The following is a 13013-nucleotide window of genomic DNA, read 5'->3' as shown; positions in this document are numbered from 1 at the left end:
CATCTAACCACTACACTGAAGTCCTGTTTGCAAGTGGACATGCTGCCAGTAAGCTATCTCTATACTAATACCAAATAATTTTAAAACATGGTAATTTCGGGTGCCATATATGTCTCGTTTCCCTAAAATTATTGTAATTTTTTTCCAAAAGCAACACTTTATTTTCAGGCTTCAGGGGAACCCTCCTCATGACTGAGTAGTTAGTTTCACTCACTGAAAAAATAAATAAATCAAAGAACCTGTGACAAAATCTTAAGACATTAAGAAAATGCATGAAGCATATTACAGTTTCACAGATCAAAAGCAGTAGAAAATTTAATTCAGTTTTACAACATAATTATACAATCATGACAAGCTCCATTATCAGTCTTCACATGATTAATCCAGCATTAATATAAAAAGCACATTCACACAAACACATACTATATGCACACATTCTAACTACAATCTCACATGGTAACATGGACAAAAGAACACCATATATAATTTTAAAACAATCTGTACATGGTTTTCTCCTGCAATGAAAATTCATAATCTGGAACAGGGAAACCGATATCAACTGATTCACAGCAGAAAAACAAAAAACAAAACAAAAAAAGAAACATTTACAGTACAGTTCACAGGTTGCCACAGCAGCAGCTGTGTCTATTTAGACTTCCTTCGTTTGGCCTGTGTAGGGCTCGCTCCAGTTTCTGTTAAGGAGTATACAAGTGTATTAGGGTAAGGTAGTCATGTACATAGCTTAGCGTACATAGCGTCTTTCAAAGCTTCTTGTGCGTTTACCTTTTACAGCAGCACTGGTTCCAGGCCTGGCTGATCTCTTCCTAATGCCACTGTCTGCTGCTGGCTCCTCGTCCACCTCCTTCTCTGCTCGAGAGCTGCGTCTGCTCGGTCCTTTGGGCTTCTCCACAGTGGCTCTGTGAGGACCAGATAGAAATACAAACATGGAAGGAAAGACAATACAAGAATGTGTTATTAAACATGCAAGGATGTGAGTTAACTCTGCTCTACTCAGAGAAAGATAATACCACTCAGGACTGCTGTTTTTCCTCGTCTACCACAGATACTGTCCGTCTTCATCCCAACAGCATCCACTACGTCGACATGGTCACTGCTTGTGTTTTTGCAGCGCAAACATATTAAAATACATACCTTGGGACTAAGTTGATGGGCGTCTTTCTTTTCTTTGCCCATCTGTGATAGAAGTGGAAAAACAGCGGTAAACTATAAACTGTGCAACATGGCTTCACTTCCCCCACCATATTATGACAACCCCTAGGAAAGGAGATATAGCCATAAAGATCAGTGGAGTAGTACAATCTGCTGTACAATTTGCTTTTGATATGATGTTTTGCTGTTTTGTTTAAACCTCTGGCATGCATTAGTATATTCATATTGTTGCATGCTAATCATACATACCAAGTGCTGAGTGCCACGTGGCTCAAAGTTTTCAGCTTGTACCCGCTTGGCAAACCAAATGAACTCCCTGAGTTTCAGTAGAGTCTATGCATTTCGTCTTCAAGTGCATGGGTCTTAAGACTAGGCCAACTTTTCATAGACCAATAGTAAGAGACACCTTTATAAACCCCACCACATGAAGCGTTAAACAACTAATTAATAATAAAACATTTAAAAGAAGACAAATGTTAAATGTATCTTACCCTTGCTCTGAACCCGCTGAGACCTCTTCACCTGTAAAGGATATAAACAACAATTATTTCTTTGCCATGTGAATTATTTCTGTGCTGTTAAACATCATACAGGATCCTAATTTTCTAATTCAGAAGTTAACATATCTTCTAAAACAAAGATGAGCACACTTACCCGACTTCTCACTGGAAACAGGTTCCTGTGACTGTGGGACGTCCTGTTGAATAGGTGCTGTGGGAGAAGAAAAGGTTAAACTCACCCATCTGAATATGTGAAACTAATTATTAGACAAACATATGCCACGTCGCTAATTTCTAAAACCACATAAAAACTATGTTGAGATGTTGAGCAGAATATATAACTATCACTATTCACATAACTATCTTCCTTTTCACACAAGAAAAAAAGCAGGTATTTAAATATTCTTTGTAAATTTTTTAATCCAGGTAAACTTAGTAGTTAATGTCACATAATCTGTAGGGTTGCATTAAATACATTACTGGGAGAATTTTTGTTCTAGGACATTTTTAGAGGTAAGATTTCGACAGTGATTATTTTATCTGAGCTTTTGTTTCTAGAAAGCCTTTGCTTTGCCTCACCAACATAGAGTGTTAGAAAAGGGAAAAATACAATGACAAAAATTTGCATGTAAAGAAAATATTTCTCAGGACTATTTACTATTTCTTAAATTTTCCTAAATACAATTGGTTTAAAAAAACTCCAGGACATGTGGAAACTCTGATTTATGGCTTATAATAACAAACCCTTACCATAGCAGTAGCATAAAATTTATATTCATTAGCTAGACCTAGTCAAATATAATAGCCAGAATGTGGTCATTAACCTGTGTACTGCACAGATAACCAATGATTATTTTTTTCATGTGTGTTCTTACCTGGGGTGGTTTGAACAGATGTTGTAGCTGGTGGCAAGGTAAGTTCCTTAACTGGGGGGTCAGGTTGAGCTGATGCAACTCCACTGGGGTTAGATACTGCAGAGGATGGGGTAGAGGGGATCTCCTGAACAGACCCAGGTGGTGCAACAATTGGAATAACGGACGGTACAGGGCCTTGTACAGAACTTTGTACAGGTGCAATCGAAGAGAGCAAGGTAGGAGAAGAGATAGTAGTACCAACCCCAGTGACAATAGAGGCTTGAGAAGTCTGCGCTGTGCTTGAGACTGGAGCAGGTGAGGGAGTTGGAGTCTGGGTAACATTCTGAGTAGGAACAGCAACTTGACCAGGGATTTGGATTGGAGAAGAGACTACAGGTGGAGTAATGTTTGGGGCAGCAGTAGTACGGGGAACCGGAGCTTCAGTCTGAATGGCAGGACTAGCAGCCGGATGAAAGACCTGCGCTGAGACGGCCACAGCGGTCCCCTGTGCGTGCCTTTCTAAAGGACTCTGCTGGGACTCGGCTGTACCAGAAACAGCTGCAGCAGCTTGTGCAGGTTTACTCTTGATCTGGGCAGTGGGAGATGGAGATATGGGGCTCTTCCGGACAGTGTTCACAGCCCCAGGACTGGAGCAGGGAGGAGGAGAAGCCAGCGATGGTTGAAAGGGAGATGATACTGAAGGGCTTGGAAGAGGAGATGGCTGATGGACTGGGGGACTAGATTTCTGAGCAGCACCTGCCTCGCCTAGACTTTCTGTTTTGAGACCCCCTGGATTTATTTGTTGCAGAGGTGGGAGAGTACCAACTGGGCCTGACGAGGACATACTGGTGGCAATATGGACCGGTCCTACAGCACTTCTGGAAGGCTGGGTGTTGGTCATGTTAACTCCTGAAGACTGGGTGGAGCTTGGGGCAGGAGAAAGTTGGATGTTTGTAGTGGACACTTGGATAGGACGCACCATGGTGACTGACTGTGACACCACTGTGGTATTGGGAGCCACAGATGCACCTGGCACCTGAAAAATTGGGTTGATAAATACAGGAGTAGTAGTGATAAACTGAGGAGGTCGGGATACAGGGGTCTGCTGCCGGATGTCCTGAGGTCTAACATTCTTGTTAGGGACAGCCACCATGGTGGAGACCATAGATGTGGGCACTTGGGAAGTGGTTGCAGAGGTGATTGGATTAGAAGTGACAAACACAGTGATCTGGTTGGGGGACATTGTGCTACAGGAAGCAGGGAGCTGAATGACACTAGTGACAGGTTTAGGACTAGGGCTTGGTTTTAGAGATGAAATAGATGGGTTTAAAACAGAGCTAGAGTTAGAACTGGTACTAACAGTAGAAGCAGAACTGCTCTGACCAGAAGTGACTTGGTTGGGGCTTACACTGGAGGCAGTGTTAGTGTTAGTACTGAGGGTGCTGCAAAGAGTAGCTGTTGGGTTTACATTCACACTGGGATTGATACCAAGACTGGAGTTTGAGTTTTGATTAAGGCCAGGGGTTGTACTGGAGTTCACCTTTGTGGTAGCGTGTGAGTTGGGAATTGAAGCTGGATGCAAGTTAGTACTGCTGGTTGGTATTGAAATAGCAGGTTTGGGTTTAGCCTCTGATTCATTTATAGCGGCAGTGACAGGGACAGAAGCAGAAACATTTATACTCTGGGAATTACTGGCAGCTGGTCTGTCTGCATCCAAAATAGACTTGGGACTGTCCTTTACTATGACATCCCTAGGATTACTCTGTGTGGGTCGATGAGGCATGTTTGAGATACCTGTGTTGTCCAGTAATTGGTTGAGGGAAGTTGGAGCTGCCCTAAGAGCAGGTGATACTTCAGAGTCCTGCATGGGTGCTGCCTGTGTCGGTTGTCTATCTAGTGTGTCAGTCTGCTGTTCCAATTCAGGTTTAGTCTGCTGAGGTGTGTGGAAACGAGGACTTGCCATTCTGGGAGCTGCCAACTCCCTCAAAGGCTGTGGCTGGGATTGAGTCATCTGTCGCTGATCTGCTGTCATTATGCCCTGACTCTCTCTGACTCCCTCAGGTGGATTACCCTGAATCCCATGGTAAGGACTCTGAGTTTGTTGTGCCTCCATGACGCCACTCACTTGTGAAGGCACAGATACTGGACTTTGTGGTACTGAGGTAGGGGTTAGCATCATGGTCTGCCCCTGAGGGTTGACCAACTGCTGCTGGTGGGGAGGACAGGCATTGGCTGTTTTTGTTCCCTTTTGTCTTCCTGGACTTGGGGTGGCTGACTTGCGGCTAGAGGCTGGACTTGACCTCCGACTATTGCTAGGACTTGCCCTCTTACCCTGCCCTCCAGGTTGCTTGTCCTGTTTACCACCTGTACCAGCACATCCAGTGCCAGCAGAAAAGGGCTGTTGACTGTTGTTAGTGTTATTTCCACCTGTACCGCCATTGTTGTTGTTGCCTGGTAGAGTTAAGCTGGGAGGGGCCTGCCCAATGGCTTTCAGAGTTGTTGGGTTGAGACCTTGCTGATCAAATCCCCTGTTTAGGTTAGGCTGCCTTGGAGGCAGAGGAATGTTGATTTTGGGTGGAAACAACCCCGCAATAGAGGCATTTAGCCTTTCAGGTGAAAGGTTGATTTCTGAGGGCTCAGTACTAGGTGGACGATTAGTTGGGGTAAGGGGATGGTGGTATGGCCTGGGGCTGGCTCGGTTGGGGGTTTTGGGTCTGGAGCTTTGCGAAGTTGTGGGAACACTGGAGAAATGAAGGCCAGGTATGGGGCCTCCTTGTTGAGGTTGTGTGGCTATCTGCTGCTGGGGACTGGCTCCACTGTGCTGGGGCACTGGTGATGGACCAGGTCCTTGCTTTAGCATGTGGGTGCTGGAGCCTTGATTGGGCATAATCTGTTGGGTTCCATTGCCTGGCTGCACCCCCATTTCCGGGCCAACAGGTCTATCTTGCTTGGGGTGGGCCCCTGCAGAGACCTCTTCAGAAGCAGTGCCCTGGGTACCTTGCCCTACATCAGGATGGGACATTCTTCGTGCAGTGCCAGCAAGCTAGAAAGGGGAAGAGATACAGAATGTGCTTGTAAAACTCACACCATTAGACGTAAATGCTAATATTATGGTTACATATGCCATAACTGATTAACCTCACCTGTGGGTTCACCATCAAGGGCATCCCTCTGCCTTTGTCAGGTGATGGAGGTACACCTCCATGCCCTTGAAGACTGATCATTACAGGCATGTTGGCCTGCTGTGAAACAGGAAGCCTCTGTACCTCAGATGGATTACCCATACCTCGAGGAGGGAGCTGACCTCCAGGTGGGATGGACATGCGATTCTTTTCCTGCTGCATCTTTAGCATCATCATCACCTGCTGTTGCTGTTGCTAAAATGCAAAGTAACATAAGTGTGAATAGGCTTCACTGACACCAAACACCATAATTAACATCGCTAAAAAAAATTACCTGCTGTTGCAGGTGTGGCTGTTGAGTTTGCTGTGGCTGCTGTAGTTGATGAGGGTGCATCTGGGGCTGTGCCTGACCTGAAGCCGGTGGCCCTGTCATTCCCTGTTGTCCTTGAGAATTCTGGAGACCCTGCATCTGCATCTGTTGCATCTGCTGTTGTTGCATCTGTTGTTGTAATTGTTGCTGTTGTATTTGCTGCTGCTGCATTTGTTGTTGAATTTGTTGCTGCTGCATTTGCTGCTGCATGTGCTGCATCTGTTGCTGCTGCTGCTGTTGTTGCTGCTGTTGTTGTTGTTGTTGTTGAAGCTGCTGCTGCTGCTGTTGTTGTTGTTGAAGCTGCTGCTGCTGCTGTTGTTGTTGTTGAAGCTGCTGCTGCTGTTGTTGTTGTTGTTGAAGCTGCTGCTGCTGTTGTTGTTGTTGAAGCTGCTGCTGCTGCTGTTGTTGTTGAAGCTGTTGCTGCTGCTGCTGTTGTTGAAGTTGCTGCTGCTGCTGCTGTTGTTGAAGCTGCTGCTGCTGTTGTTGTTGTTGAAGCTGCTGCTGCTGCTGCTGTTGTTGGAGCTGCTGCTGCTGCTGTTGTTGGAGCTGCTGCTGCTGCTGTTGTTGGAGCTGCTGCTGCTGTTGTTGTTGTAGTTGCTGCTGTTGTTGTTGAAGCTGCTGCTGCTGCTGCTGCTGTTGTTGTTGTTGAAGCTGCTGCTGCTGCTGTTGTTGTTGTTGTTGTTGCTGCTGCTGCTGCTGCTGCTGCATAAACTGCATTGGAACCTGCTGCAATACTCTTTGGTCTCCAGGTTGACCAGTAAAGCCTAGTTTGAGTGTAGAGAGGCACATTTTACAGAAACAAGCAGTACTAAAAAACAAAGACTAGAAAGATGCAACAAGTGAAGAATCTGCACCTGAGAATGTTGGAAAAATAATAACTGCAGAAACTAGATCAATTTTATGTTTTTTACCTGCAGGTCTGTTGGCAAAATCAGAGAGTTTTGGGCCTGAGTTGTCTAATGTCAAATTCTGATCACCACCCAGATTTGGCAGTTCAGATTCCTCCATGCCAGCAGCTACATCAAGACCACTAAAAAAACAAACAAAAAAATTAAGCTCAGTCAAATAATCAAAGCAAAACAATTTGCATCAATTGTCCACCATAACAAAAAACAATTATCTATACAGATTATTACCCAAGCCCTTCTCCTTGCTGCTGTCCCTCTCCCTCTTTTGCCTTCTTCTTTCGAGCTGGTTTCTTCTTTTTGGGTTTGGCCTGATTCCCTCCCCCTGCTCCCTGTTTTCCTCCTGGCCCAAACTGACCACTGGCTGAGATATCACTCTGCAGCAGGTTGACAAGCAGGGGACTGGTCAACGTGACATCTTTGCTCACAGGAAAACCTGGCTGTCCACAAGGTCCTCCCAATGGCATCTGACCTGGGAACTGTGAGTTAAAGTTCATGCCATGAAAGTGGCCATTTCCCATCGGCATATGCTGAGGCCCTCCCATCATGCCTTGCTGCTGCTGTGCCTGCATATCAGGGACCATCTGTTGGACCCCTAAGTCCCCTGTCCCACTACTAGGGTCTCCCAGAGGATGTGGGTGTTGTTGAGCTGCCTGCTGTTGTTGCAACATGACCTGCTGCTGCTGTTTCTGCTGCTGTAACTGCTGCTGTTGCATCTGTTGTTGGACAAGAGCATGACCGGCTGAAAGTCTCATCTGTTGCCCATGTATGCCCATAACTTGATTAGGATTGCCAACAACTGGAACCTGTTGGGGTTGTTGCTGGTTCAGCTGCTGCTGATGTTGTTGCTGCTGCTGCTGCTGCTGCTGTTGTTGTTGCTGCTGCTGCTGTTGCTGCAGCTGTTGCAACTGGTGCTGCTGCTGCTGTAAGTGTTGTTGCTGGAGCTGAGCCAATTGCTGCTGCTGCTGTGGAGTCATCTGCTGTGGACCAACCTGGCCCTGGAACTGAGCCATGTTAGCAGGAACATTTGGTGAAGGGCCACGCATCATCTGGTTGGGCATGACTCCAGGTGGAATCTTGCTTCCAAATGCCTGCTTGTTGCCTTGCATCGGGTTAGGAACCATTTGTTCCATCATGGTGTTTTGTTGCTGTTGCTGCATGAGCATGGCCTGGTGCCCTTGGCCTCCAACCACCTGACCCTGCCCATGCATCGCCCCCTGGCCTTGCTGAGGCATCATTTGCTTGGGTGGGGTCATTCCTCCTCTCTGCCCTTGACTGAGGGGCCTTGAGAGGACAGTTTGACCTCCACCCTGGCCCTGAACCATCTGGCTGGGGGAAGAAGACACGGGTTGGGCCTGATGCTGGAGGCCCATCATCTGGGTCTGGAGGCCAGGCTGTTGCTGGCCCATACTAGGCCCAGCAGGTGTACCAATGGGTTGACCTGCCATGTTACTTTGTACACCCATAACATTGGGTTGGGGATGGGGTGGACCCTGCACTGAGTTTGGTGTTGATACTGACGGCTGAGCTCCTGATGTAAAGCGAAGAAGGACAAAAATTACAAATTACTTAAATGGGTTTCACAACAAAAAACGTAGTTATTATGCCTTCCACATTATACAATGGCATGTCAATTAAACATCATAGGACAGTACACACATCAAACAATTTTATGAATTAACAATGGCAAATGGTAAATAAGAGATTGCATGGCTGGCATTTGAAGAGTTTAATCCTAAACATTTGGGCTTTTAGTTTAAATATATTGGCTAGTGATGCAGTGCAGTATTTTCCTAATCTCAGTGAAACAGCATTTGTACATATTATTCCAAGCACACTAAATATGTTTTTAATGTAATAGCTGTGCAATATTGATTCACGTGTCCTGGAAGTTTAACTGATAGTATACAGTACAATATTTGATTAATACAAAACAACTTCTGACAGAAATGTGTTTGTTAAACAACACCATGAACTATATTTTAAATTAGTATAGACACCTTCCAATTTAAGCATGGCAGGATCACCAAGAAGTTTGCGTGTCCTAAACTGTATCTTGAATATAACCAATCCCTAGCCTCAATTATGTATTTGCCATTACCCAGACAACCCACTGCAGTCATTTTACTCCACTGGTTGTAGCATTAATCTTCTGTATGTATGTAATCAGTTAGTATTTTGTACACACTTATCACCAATAATATGTGGTCACATAATTGTTTATCCAGCAGTCAAAGTGCCTATTCTATTCGAAAATGTGCTTGTTTCTAAAACAAAACCCCCACATATCTACAGTATTGCCATTTATTGAAATGTTACCTGGGTGATTCATTGCTTGGTTGCTCTGAAGCTGCTGAGTGGCTCCTCCACCAGGGGTACCTGGGGTGCCGGCACTCACCTGACCTTGGACAAAGTTTTGAGTTGGAAATCCCATAGGACGCTTTGCCATGCCTGTTAAGGGTATTTGAAATTTGGCTGTCTTAGACATGAGTGTACAAACTTTAAAATTACTTTAATGTGACCATAATTAATTTACATTTATGATGTGCATTTTAATGAAAAAGAAATGGTAACCTACCAGGGTGAACTTGGGCCCCAGGCTGTCCATGCTGGGGCATTCCCATGAATCCTTGCTGCATGTTAGGCTGTTGGCCAATGGCTACTCTTCCTGGTGAACCAACACCCTGGGGAAAACCCTGTGGAGTTGTAGGTCTTTGAGCCATCATGGGGGGAGTTCCTGGTGAACCCTGTTGAAACGGAGATGAAGAAGAACCAGGGGACTTGGCAGTAAGGTTGCCCTGTGGTCCCGAAGATGGTGCAAGGGGTGGAGGGGGTCTGGGCGGTCCTGCAACACCACCAGGGCCAGGCTGTGGGCCTTTAGGTTGAGGGGCAGCAAATTGGCCCATTACTGTCTGCTGTTGTTGTAACTGTCCCTGTCCCATGGCATTGAATACCTGCCCAGCCTGCTGGCTGCCAAATGGGTAAGGTGGAGGAGGATGGCTGGGGGTCTGAACTGTAGCAAGGGAGGGTGGGCGCTGAACCATTTGGGGTTGGGGTGGGGGTTTTCTCCAAGCAGGGCCTACTTGGGTGCCTTGTGGTTGTAGGACCCCAGAGGGCATCTGGTTCCATCCAGGAGGCCCAGCCATTTGACCTGACGGGTTGAATGGAGGTCTAGGTCCAAGCTGGGAGAGCTGAGCTTGCTGCTGGGCCTGCTGTTGTTGGTGATGTTGAAGCTGCTGCAGCGCAGCAGGGTTGAGTGGTCTCCCAGCCTGCAGAGTCTGCATATGATGGGAAGGCTGAGGGGGCATGGAGCCTGAGCTATGGGGACCAGCCTGTTGATGCTGAAGTGGTTGTTGCTGCTGGACCGACATCCCTGGCATCATTGGATCCATCATATCTGTGAGGAAATGTTTTTTCTCTATTATTACTGTACCTGTAAGGTGTTACACACACAAATGAATACATGTAATGTTTGTCCTACAAGAAAAAAAGGCTGAAACCTGTCTGAGAAGGTGGCCTTGGGGCACGAAGATGCATCTGCCCACTGCCCCCTGGCATCATAGCCTGACCTGCCATTCCAGGTTCAGCAGAAACCATTGATGGATTAGCCATCCTTACCCCTCCTTATGGAATAAAAAAAATACATGAATTTAAACAAACCAAAAAAAAAAAAAAAAACGCAAAACAATAAATAATGGAAAAACAAAATACACCATATTATATGTTTAACTGATTTCAGTCTTTATGGCTTTTTATTAAACATCTTAACGGACACACATGTAATAAAAAAGACATGTTATCATTAAACTAAGAGTGTTATCAGTAAACTAATACCTGGACCAGGCTGACCTGGAAAGCTAACATCTATTCTCATCTGGCTTGGTGCTCCAATTGGTCCATTCACTCTAACTTCTTGTCCTCTATTTGGTCCCAAAGCAACATTGATGGCTCCTTCCCCTGAACATTAATAGCAGGTATATCAGCAATTAATATTACCATTACTACATGGAGTTCAAAATGTATCCTTCAAGCCACAGAAAAAAACTGTTACCTTCAATCTGCACAGAGAGAATCCCCAGGTCTCTCAACTGCTGCTGGTTGTTCTGGGCCAACATTCTCAGTCGCTCAGCAGCATCCCGAGGAATGTTGAAGGTAACTCGCACGCTGTTCCATGGCTCCACATGCTGAGGCTGTAGCCTCTCAGAGCCTAAAAGAGAGGAAGTGAATGACAAGGTGCAATTACAGTGTATATAAGATGGAAAAATCTTAAAACAGTTAGTTAGAGGTAAAAAGAGTAGACAAAACTGTTGCTTGATATTCAACAAGACACACGGAACAGGGACATGTTTCGGTCAGCTTTATATTGGCTGTGTTTATAAAATGCATGCATTCCCCTTAGGCTTTTTCTAAGGAAAGACTCAAAGTTAATATGTGATCAGTATACTGACTAATGTCAATGTGAAAACAAATTATTACAATTCTATTACCATTTTGTCCAAATATAACCACAACATGCTGGCCTAACTACACTTTAACATCATAGTGTGAACCTATATTGATCTAAAGACAGGACGGAAATCTGCTAACATATTGATTCAAATCAGATGCTGTACAGGGCCATCAATTCAACTGCAATAATTGTTAGTTCTCATGTGATGATTTAAAAAACTAATGCATTGCTTTTTATACACAAATAAAAGTCAAATAGTAGAAAATGAAACTAACCCATATCAAGCATATCTGGTATCCCCCTGAGGACAATGTCAAGTTTTTGTGTGAAGTCTGCATCATCCATACTCCCTTGAAAGGCAACAAAAACTATAAAATCCTCCTCCTGTCTGTTTTCCTCAGTGCCATCTTGGTTGTTGACTTTCTCCACTTCTGTAACAGTGCCTCCATGGCAACTGTCAGCATCCTCTCCTGCATCATCTCCAACACCGGAGTCTCTGTCGGAGTCATTATCGGCTTCCAGGTACTGCGTCCTGTGGGACAGCTCAGGTGGAGTACGTCGATCTGCCATGCTCCCCTCTTATTAGGAGTGGCGTTTGGATCGTTTTATACTAAAATTACACACGACAGACACACATATCATTACTCCATCCTATGAACACTACTGTATCGCAAAGTTGTCACAGTCAGGAAACAACAGAGATGTGACAGTAGAGTGATGCAATCTGTATCTATATACCTAAAGAAGTATAGCACACAGTTAACGCTAGATTAACTGCTGGATAAACAGATAGCTAGTTTTTACTAATAGGTTGCTCTGTACGGGCTCAGAGAAGTGAGACAAGGTCAAACATTAAATGTGGCTTTCGGTAAATGAAGTTCAGATAACGTATCACAGTACAGCTAACTTTGTACACCTGTACCTGACATCACTTTGACCAGTGATGCTAAACTTAAATAGCAGACATGTAACACGCGTACAAAAGACTGTAGTATACGATATATCTTAAGCGTTGTATCGTTTGTATTAATGTCAGACGAACTGTGTAAAACGCTGCCATTTACGGTGTGCAGCTTGGTTATCGTGAACATGATCGGCCCAGCATTAGCAAGGGCCTTAAGCGAAAACCTAAGCTAACATCACTTGAGCGATCAAACTCGGCAAATAAGCACAGATATTCACTATACTGCGCCACTGTGCATTTACATGCAGATGTGCACATTAAATAGAACTCGAATCAATGCGTCTCTAACAACAATGCACTATAAAATATGTTATAATAAAATGAACGCAAAGGCGGTTCCTGCTGACTTATCCGAGGGCTCCGGTTAGCAAACGCTAAGCTACGTTAGCTGGTTAGCTCTCCAGGTAACGTTAATTCATCATTAATGCACTGGAACAAAACTCATTAGCTTCCCCGTTCTTTAGCTCTAACTTACTACACGTTACCAGCAGGAAATTAAGCATGAGAAAACCAAAAGCCTTACCACATATATTCATTAGAAAATAAGTTCAAGCAGTCGACATCTGCTAGCCAGAGTAGCTAACAAAACATGAATCACAAGCAAGAAACGACGTCAAGCTGCTAGAACAAAGACCGCTTCCGGTGGAGCTTTCCAAAATAAAACTAACTTTTACACAT

At 44.8% G+C, this 13013-nt stretch overlaps 1 protein-coding gene across 1 annotated transcript; it reads right to left on the bottom strand.

Annotated features, from left to right (window-relative positions):
* Positions 1–282: 282 nt before the first annotated feature.
* On the bottom strand, positions 283–12971 carry ncoa6 (nuclear receptor coactivator 6). Its single transcript, XM_026367445.1, has 18 exons — positions 12859–12971; positions 11647–11981; positions 10973–11128; positions 10756–10878; positions 10422–10544; positions 9500–10318; positions 9241–9372; positions 7153–8452; positions 6928–7046; positions 6399–6780; positions 5981–6119; positions 5668–5901; positions 2546–5567; positions 1825–1881; positions 1662–1692; positions 1153–1194; positions 784–917; positions 283–692 (listed from the first exon to the last, which is right to left on the bottom strand). Exons 2-18 carry the CDS (start codon positions 11939–11941, stop codon positions 646–648), a joined length of 7155 nt encoding a protein of 2384 aa, XP_026223230.1. The 5' UTR covers positions 11942–11981; positions 12859–12971; the 3' UTR covers positions 283–645.
* Between the last annotated feature and the right edge of the window lie 42 nt (positions 12972–13013).

This window comes from Anabas testudineus, chromosome 7 (genome assembly GCF_900324465.2).
Source record: "Anabas testudineus chromosome 7, fAnaTes1.2, whole genome shotgun sequence".
Lineage (NCBI taxonomy): Eukaryota > Metazoa > Chordata > Actinopteri > Anabantiformes > Anabantidae > Anabas > Anabas testudineus.
This window is presented reverse-complemented; position numbering and strand designations above follow the sequence as displayed.

Coding starts and splice junctions, on each gene's coding strand:
- ncoa6 (XM_026367445.1), bottom strand. CDS start 11,941: ATGGCAGATCGACGTACTCCACCTGAGCTGTCCCACAGGACGCAGTAC. Junction 6,120..6,398: donor CAGCAGCAGCAGCAGCTTCA/ACAACAACAACA, acceptor GATGCAACAGAT/GCAGATGCAGGGTCTCCAGA. Junction 1,882..2,545: donor ATCTGTTCAAACCACCCCAG/GTAAGAACACAC, acceptor CTTCTCCCACAG/CACCTATTCAACAGGACGTC.